The 9452-nt window shown below is 51.8% G+C and overlaps 2 protein-coding genes across 2 annotated transcripts in view; one reads left to right on the top strand and one right to left on the bottom strand.

The window, feature by feature from the left end:
- Positions 1 to 8651, bottom strand: part of LOC136946474 (agrin-like) — a 38991-nt gene extending 30340 nt beyond the window's left edge. Inside the window, 4 exon segments of the mRNA XM_067240826.1 lie at positions 3100 to 3157; positions 3159 to 3301; positions 3694 to 3891; positions 8414 to 8651. Coding sequence (XP_067096927.1) covers positions 3100 to 3157; positions 3159 to 3301; positions 3694 to 3891; positions 8414 to 8651 — 637 coding nt within the window.
- The window catches only part of LOC136945371 (agrin-like), a 79873-nt gene that overhangs the window by 67521 nt on the left and 2900 nt on the right, over positions 1 to 9452 (top strand).

The raw sequence follows: 9452 nt of genomic DNA on the forward strand, positions 1-9452 counted from the left end.
GATGGAAGATTTTCTTAAAAAAAATAAAAAAAATAAAAAAACGACAAGCCAATGACAACAGTAGAGGGGAAAAGATGAAAATCCAGAAAAGAGGAGGACTGACAATGAGGGAAAGCCGGGGGGGGAAAGGAAATGTGACCTTCTGAAATGGTGCCTTGACAGTTAAGATGGCAACCCAATTACCTTCATACCATCAATATCACTTCCTGATATCGAGGTTTGCAGTGAGCCATTCTACCCAGTATGACCTGGATCTGAATGTCAACATGAAAAACGTTCCGTCACCAGCCCCCAAAAAATCCCCCTTTATCTTGTGTGTGGGCGCGAAGCGTCTGTGACATTGCGGAGTGTGTGTATACCGGTTGTGTGTTGTGTGTGTATCGCATACCTTAAGGGGAATTGAAACGGCCCAGTGGCCTTTGCGATGGTGGCGGGTGAGTCAGGCTCGCCAGCTTGTTTGCGCTCCATTTGTCGGGCCCTCAGACGGTGTGCTTGTGAAGGATGTGACAGCACGTTAGTCCAAATAAACCCTCGCCACATAAAGAAGGATCGAGCTTCACGGCGGTGCACAGGGAGAGGAGCTCAGGAGGAGAAAAGAAAGTTTCTCAACCAGGATAGATACACATGCCGTGATGGACGACGACCACCACAAAGAGTCTGATCTGGTTTCGATGAGCTCTCCCTCCGCCCCCCGCCCCCCCCCCGGCCAGCGCTCCTGTGAAGTGAGGAGGCATCTAAGGCCGTGCGTCACTGTGAGATATCCCAGCCGTAATCCTGATTAGTAAATGTGTATTCAATTAAAAAGGCCCCGCCCCCCAGGTGAAGCACTACACTCACCCGCTACTTTGTCAGTGTCAACAAAGGAAGCAAAGCCTGGCTCTACCAGAGTGTGAAATTAAACAGGTGATAAATTCTCTGGTACAGCCAACAGTGGGAACACTGTCATTTTTCATTACCACTAAATAAAAGGCGGAAGAAAACAAGTCCCCCTTTCCCCCTTACTCCCCCCCGCCTCCCTCCCTCCTTCCCCCCTCCACCCCCACCCCCACCCCCCCCTCCGTCACACCCACACACACCCCCCCCTCCCAGAGTAACTAATGAATATGGTTTCTTAAGTTGTGCTTCTAAATTAACGAATAAATCACTCGTTTAATCCGCCTGGAATCGAATCTGGATACACAAACGTGTGGAAGGATGGAGAGTCACGCCGAGTCTCTTTCAGTTCAAACTGAAGCTGGGTTCTTTTCGCATGTTTACATTTACATTTAGTCATTTAGCAGACGCTCTTATCCAGAGCGACTTACAGTAAGTACAGGGACATTCCCCCGAGGCAAGTAGGGTGAAGTGCCTTGCCCAAGGACACAACGTCATTTGCACAGCCAGGAATCAAACCAGCAACCTTCGGATTACTAGCCCAATTCCCTAACCGCTCAGCCACCTGACTCCCGCATGTTGACTTCAGTTATTCTCCAGGATACACATGGACATGCATTATGTCACATGGAAGATGAACTGTACCACGTCTGCCGACAAACAGGAGATGTGTGTGGTTATCTTATCTTAAGTGCTCAAATACAGCGGGGTTCTAATAAAAAAATCCCCAGAGACCTTGAGGAAATGTTCAGGGGCGGCTGTGATCCAATCTCCTCTAACCAGCCAGACCAAGGCGATAAGGCTGTGGCCCTTCACAGCGGGGTCTGGGTCACAGAATCGCTCGAAGCCTAAATAACGGAGACATGGAAAGGAATAAAAAGCACCAACAATAAGGATAAAACGATGTTGATGTGGGCAGGCAGCACTACAGCTGAAGTGTACTGATCGGACCCAATCCCATTTCTCCACCACTATCTCTGAAAGCCATGCTCACTCTTTGTCAAGAAACAGTAGTCTGACGTAGAGATGGTGAAATTAGAAGATAAAGGTGGGTGGGAGGGAGGGGACGGGGGGAGAGAGAAGGAAATTATTTTTTCTATTCAAGGTTGATGGCATTCTCAGAATTCAAATGAGCAAGTGAGGGAGAACATTTTTTCTTTTTTCTACCTCAATAGAAAGAAGAAGAGAAGTAGTAATGTGTGTAAGTGTAATAAAGAGTGTGCTAGAGAGAGAGAGAGAGAGAGAGAGAGAGAGAGAGAGAGAGAGAGAGAGAGAGAGAGAGAGAGAGAGGAGAGGAGAGAGAGGAGAGAGAGAGAGAGACACTGAACTTTCCAAGCAGAGCTGTGCCCTTGGGAGAAGACAGTGAAGCAAAGAGCATCTTCACCCGCTGCCAGACAGTAATATGAGGCAGGGTGTGTGTGTGTGTGTGTGTGCGCAATACAATCTGTGGTTATGTACATTATGAACTGTATGAGTGCCCTTATTTGTGTATTATTCTGCATGCAAAAGGTCACAGTCAAGTCAGCCAATGTGTTTAGTGGAGCAGGCAGAGCTGGGTGTTATCTGCTGGTCTGATACTGGAGGCAACAGCACAATATGAACACGCACTCACACTCAAGCACACACACACAAACCACACACTCAAAATAGAAGTGAAAAAATGTCCATCTTCTCTATCCTCTTCCTCCTCCTCCTCCTCCTCCTCTCTCTCTCTCTCTCTCTCTCTCTCTCTCTCTCTCTCTCTCTCACCATCTCCCCTGCTGGCAGGTGTAATCTGTTCTGTTTTCACACTCTCCTGATACGATGGCGACAGTAGCCGTGACTACCTCCAGCCACAGGGGACTGGGGCTGTCTGACATCCATGGGATGACAGGTTGGTCCCCTCCTCTGGAGCCAGAGTGGAGGCCTGGAGGCTGGGGCAGGAGCCAGCAGGAGGCCAGCAGGAGCCAGCAGGAGCCAGCAGGAGCCAGCAGGAGCCAGCAGGAGCCAGCAGGAGCCATCAGGGCTGTCATACATACAGGATTAGCCGCACGAGGCCTGATGCAAAGTTTGGAGTCGATTGGTTCCGAGGGATTCCGATTAATTTGGTGGCTACTGGATTTAATTTTTCCCCGCTGAATGTATGTCTGGACGCCGAACGAAATCATTGGGGGAAATAAACAGGAAGCAGTTCCAATTCTATTCACTTTGTCAGTCCCGAAGGAAAAAAAAAAAAAAGGGTCCTACCTTCGTCGCAGCTGCCTGGCTTGGCCGTCTCGATCCTCTTCTTCAGAATACAAGAGGCCCACTTGCAGCTCGCAGGCGTTGTCGTAGCTGATGCCGTCTGTGCCGCACACGGGTGAGTTGGCCTGGACGGGGCACTGTGGGCACTCACACTTGTTCTGGACGCAGCGTGCGCCCCACCCGCACACAGTGCTGCCACAAGTCTCTGCTCACACAAACAAGCGCACCCCCGCAGGAGTGTGTCACTGACGGAGCAGTCGTGACAAGACCTCTGTTTATAATAAAGGTGCCTGCTGACACTCACACACACACACACACATATACAGTACACACACTCACACACACACTCACCCACACACACACATATACAGTACACATACTCACACACACACACACTCACCCACACACACACACACACACATATACAGTACACACACTCACACACACACTCACCCACACACACACACATACACACACATATACAGTACACACACTCACACACACACACACACATATAAAGTACACACATCTCACACACACACACACACCACACGTATACAGTACACACACACACACACACGACGGTTGGTCACTCACTGCATTCTCCCTGTGCGACCACACTGAGGTCCAGCTGCTTGGTGCAGGCACGCACATGGAGCTCACACTCGCCTGTCGTAGGTGGAGCCGTCGCTGCCACACACGGCTGGTGGGTCTCCACACACTCCGACGGACACACGCACCCCCCCGTCTGAGAGTCACAGATCGCCCCGAAGGAGCAGTTGGCACAGGCCTTGTCTGTAGAGAGACAGGTGAGAGGATATGGGGGTCAGGAGAGTGTGTGTGTGGTGTGCGTGTGTGTGAGTAACCTGAAGCTACATCCCAAAGCATCCACCGTCTCAGCTGTGAAGCAACTCCACTTAATTCAGCACAGTCACCCGCCATGACGTCAACGGTTTAGAGCGGCTTTAGACGGCTCGAGACATGCCGATACAATCGTCTTGGCATGTCCAGATGGCGCTGGGCTAACTGACGTCACACAGCTGCGAGTTTCACTGGATCATCTTCTCCAAAAGAAAGCTCTCGCTATATCTCTGTCTCTGTCTTCGTTTCCCAGGCCTTGCAGTCCGCCTGGGCCAACACACATTGTGGATACCAGAGATTCACACTGGGCATGAATTAGAGACCGTGATCTTAAAACGCAAGAGCCAGCTCGCACGTCCGCTCGCGAGTTGGCGGCAATTACACCTGAAGGATTTCATTAGCATAGCCTCAGCGCCTGTGCCATCACATTAAATTAGCAGCGGCCTAATAACAGCTGCTGATTTAGAGCTAATAGAAAGAGGGCCGCGTGGGCCAGTCCTCTCTCGCTACCTGCATTACTACACCTTAATAAAGTCCCCCGTCCTTGTCTGCCGCCAGGCTCTCAGGCACTCACGACGTACGTCCTGGGGGCCTGATTAAATATCAGCGCAAAGGGAACGGCGGCTCGGGCTAAGGCTGGGAATGGATCACCGTGACGACGGCGTCTCTCCAGCCCCCGGGGCTGTAAATCACGGCAGCGTGGCGGAGAGTGTCGTCCTTTATCAGAGCACCATGTCCCGATAACGGCCCGCTTCTTTATCTCCTCCCTCCCTCCTCCTTCCTTTCCGCTCGACTTCCGTTACGCCACGCTGGCTAATCGCTAACATGTAGCCTAGCGCTAACGGGAGTGTCTGGCTATAAACACAGGAGGGTTCCGCCGCAGCGGTGGGTCAGAACCTCACAGCGGGAGCTGTGTTGTTGTTGGCAGGGAGACGCAGCAGGGGGTGGGGGTGGGGGGTGGGGGGGTGAGAGAGGTTGGCCCAGGAGGAAGTAGTTATGGGTGAGAGATTGAGGCAACGTGGAAATGCCAAAAGGCACTCTGGTGGCTCATCAACCTTCTGAGGAGAAGAGCGAGTGAGGGAGAGGGGTCGCGACACCGAGGGGGAAAAGAAGCAGGGCTGGTTTGTATTTTTTGAAAGGTAGCGAAAACACCTCGGAGATAGCTCAACTCCCCAGACATCGCTCGCTCCATCATCTCCTGCCCTTCTCCCCGCTGCTCCTCTTCCTCTTATTTACCTCCATCTCTCTCCTCTCCTTCTCTTGTTTATTAACCCCCCCATCCCTCCCCCCCGTCCTCCTTCCTCACCCTCCTGTGTGCTCCAGTATGACCTACATATCAAAACTCCCTGTTGGCATTGTTTCCATCACCTGTGAAGGAAACAATTTTTCTCTCTCTCTCTCTCACTAAATTACTTCTGTGCCTCCTCTCATCTATTTGGGTAAACATACATGAATTGCCTTCCAGAGCAGGTGATATCCTTTCGGGATGGGGGGGGGGGCTGCTAGTGTGGTTCTCTCAGGCAGCCAGACAAGGTCATCCACCACTCAAACACTGGGGAGAGGGGATGGGACAGGGGGTTGAGGAGGAGGGGAGGGTAGCAGTATGAGGATAATAAAAAATGGCACTGATATCACCACCGGCCCAGACCTGAGCCATATAGATAACTGGTGTGTTTCCTACCCTGGGAGGAGGGAAATTAAATGAGGGACTGTGCGCACGGCCCTTTATTGTCCCGCCCTCGCACACCTCCATCAAGCCACGCCGTTTCTGCCGAGTCTGGCGTCGGGAGTCATAAACGTGATTATCAGGACAGAAAATAGCAAGGAGGCGGTTTAGTCAGGTGGTGTGTGGCGCGGAGCCGTGCGAGATACAGTGGGAACAGAAACGACGAGCTAAGAATAAACCATCAACGCACGTCGTCTCATCATCATCACCGTCACCATCATCATCATTTCTCATACTGGCTTTCACGAAAAGTTGAAAACGCTTATTGCCCTGTTCCTGCTGATGTTTGCTTCTCTAGGGAGCTGCTGCCATCGGTACGCCTGTTTTTACTGACACGTAGCACGGAGGGCTCTCCGTAGCTAGCTACCTCCCGTCTTTTTTAATAAAGACTATTCATTACCCGTCCACCGGGGATGCAGTCAGACCTGTCTCCCTGCGCCGCTGAGCTCTAAATTGAGTTTGCCCGCCTGGGTCAAACATTCCTTTTGCTTCATTTCCCGTCGGAATATATCCTTATGTGTGTGTGTATGTGTGTGTGTATGTGTGTGTGTGTGTGTGTGTGTGTGTGTATGTGTGTGTGTGTGTGTATGTGTGTGTGTGTGTGTATGTGTGTGTGTGTGTGTGTGTGTGTGTGTGTATGTGTGTGTGTGTGTATGTGTGTATGTGTGTGTGTGTGTGTATGTGTGTGTGTGTGTGTGTGTGTATGTGTGTGTGTGTGTGTATGTGTGTGTGTGTGTGTATGTGTGTGTGTGTGTGTGTGTGTGTGTGTATGTGTGTGTGTGTGTGTATGTGTGTGTGTGTATGTGTGTGTATGTGTGTGTGTGTGTATGTGTGTTGTGTGTGTGTGTGTGTGTGTGTATGTGTGTATGTGTGTGTGTGTGTGTGTGTGTATGTGTGTGTGTGTGTATGTGTGTGTATGTGTGTATGTGTGTGTGGTGTGTGTGTGTGTATGTGTGTGTGTGTGGTTTGTGTGTGTGGGGGGGGGGGTTCAATTTTTTGGAGGGGGTTGATAGACTGTCAGTCTGGCTGGGTGGGCAAAGTGATGAAGAGCAAACGCTGGAGCCTCTTCCACCCACATAGCCCCGTCAGAGGCTTCAATATGACCCTGAAACCACGAACAACTGGAGAGGAACTGATGAATGGCTGTTGAGGTGTTGAACCAACAAGAGCAAATACAATCTATCTTTTTTATTTCAGTGTTACACTCAGCATAAAGAGAGTGTACTGGAGTGGTTTAGGTATTGGCAGGTTGGCTTAGCGGTTGCTAAATGCCTCCTCTGGAGGTCTCCATAAAGCACAGTCCTACCCAAGAGAGCAAATCAATAACTCAGGACTACATCTAGTGAGCTTGGTATTAAAGCTGGAGCATTTCAGTTGTTTCCATAATCATTGTCCTCTGATTATACATGATGTTCATTCCTACTAATTTGCACGGCCGCATAAAATACTGAAACCACTCTGGTCGTCTTAAAAATGGAAATGGAACTAAAAACCACCATGAACGCGGAGCGTTAAGAGTTTTAACAGTAGCTCTGGGGTTGTATAGAGGGTTTAATAGGAAACTAAACCATGCACACATAAAGGCCAGACGTTGGGGAAATTTCCACAAGCCTAACAAAATAGTGTATTATCCAAGCCACTGTAAAGGATCATGAGGAAATCGTCTGTACACATATTCCTTTCCCCCCAGACTTTGAGCTTTGTCACTGGCGCTAGCTAGCTAGCTAGCTACAAACAGACAAAGCCACATAACTCACTCCACCAATTACAAACAAGCTCTGCTCATCTGCAGTAAAGTGCATCTTCACTAAAAGGTCAAAATAGGGAAATTGCAGGCTTGCACTTGGTTGAGTGCGAGCAGGAGAGGGGGCAAGAGGAGGAAGGGGGCGAGATGAGGAGGGGGGCGAGAGGAGGAGGGGGTGAGAGGAGGAGGGGGCGAGAGGAGGAGGGGGCGAGAGGAGGAGGGGTGAGAGGAGGAGGACAAGAAAAGGAAAGACACGGTCAAAGTACACTGGAGTTATTGTGCAGTCAGTTGGTCTGAATGCATTTAGGATTTTAGCACACAGTAGCAAAGTTGTGGATTTGAGCAGCAGAGACGGCAATATTCTGTATTTAATATGTGTCTACTAACTAAAATAAATGCAGAGTAAATGGCTCTGAGTAATAGCATGGGTAACACTCTACTGCTTTAAGCCAAGAGGTAAAATCCAGAATGAGTCACTGACAAATAGTACAACCTATCACCGCAAGTTCTTCTGTGGATCTAGATGAAGCTTAGGCTGGCATCCAGAACCATCATCCCAGGTCTATAAGGAGGGATCAGGACCAGGCCTGGGTTTGATAGGAGCCAGGAGATAGCATCACCTGTGGGGCGCAAGATCTCTACGCGGGGAGTACCACCAGGGGCGGAGGTTTGTTCTCAAGTATGGGTGGGACAGCTTCTTTTTACTAGCCGATGATGCGGCCGTTAAATATGATTTTCTTGATAAAAGAGTGTGGAGGGGGGGGGGGGCAGATTTGCCGTTTTCAGTAAGTGGTTGAGACACGTCCCCCCCCCCCCCCCCCCCCCCCGTGTAATGAAACCCACGCCCCCGAGTGCTACCATAGAAACCAGCTCAATGACCTTATATGACCGTTCAGAAGCGGCCATATAATGCTAGCGTGACAGCATGCGATGGGATGGGATGCTGTGCGTGGATGGCGGCGCGGTGGAGCAGTTGGGATACTCACCGCAGGGTCCTTTGTGCTGGATGTGGATCCTCCTCTGCAGCACGCAGCCCATGGCCCTCATGGCGCAGGAGCTGCGGTAGGTGTGGCCGTCGCTGCCGCAGACCGGGTCGTGCAGCTGGGAGCACGCCTCGGGACACTCGCACACCGGATCGTCGTTCTTCACCACGCACACCGCCCCAAACTCACACGCCTTCTGCTGGCACGGGCTGGGCGCGTGCAGATCTGCACCCAGAAACATCCCCGGAGACAGAGACAGCGGTTATGGTGAGATGGTGGTTGAGGGAGGTGGGGGTGAGGAGGGGCAGGGCAGGGTGAGGTAAGGGAGATATGGGGCAGGGTGGGGGTGAGGAGGGGCAGGGCAGGGTGGGGTGGGGGTGAGGTAAGGGAGATATAGGGGCAGGGTGGGGGTGAGGTAAGGGAGAGACGGGGCAGGGTGGGGGTGAGGTAAGGGAGAGACGGGGCAGGTTGGGGTGAGGTAAGGGAGAGACGGGCAGGGTGGGGGTGAGGTAAGGGAGAGACGGGGCAGGTTGGGGGTGAGGTAAGGGAGAGACGGGGCAGGGTGGGGGTGAGGTAAGGGAGAGACGGGGCAGGTTGGGGGTGAGGTAAGGGAGAGACGGGGCAGGGTGGGGGTGAGGTAAGGGAGAGACGGGGCAGGGTGGGGGTGAGGTAAGGGAGAGGAACGGGGCAGGTTGGGGGTGAGGTAAGGGAGAGACGGGGCAGGGGGGTGAGAGACGGGGGGGTGAGGTAAGGGACGAGACGGGGCAGGGTGGGGGTGAGGTAAGGGAGAGACGGGGCAGGGTGGATGGTGAGGTAAGGGAGAGACGGGGCAGGTGTGGGGGTGAGGTAAGGAGAGACGGGGCAGGTAAAAGGCAGAGGAGGTAAGTCGAGGAGATGAAGGGTCAGAAGTTAGCTTAGGGGCTGCAAGGTAGATTCCAACCTGTCGTTTACACACACAAGCCTGAACTGTACGTTCTGCACTGCTGCTGTGTGTTTTCTGACTATTCACTGTCTTTGTTTTCCCCACCTCTCAGTATCCATT

The sequence above is a fragment of the Osmerus mordax genome, chromosome 7, assembly GCF_038355195.1.
Source record: "Osmerus mordax isolate fOsmMor3 chromosome 7, fOsmMor3.pri, whole genome shotgun sequence".
NCBI lineage: Eukaryota > Metazoa > Chordata > Actinopteri > Osmeriformes > Osmeridae > Osmerus > Osmerus mordax.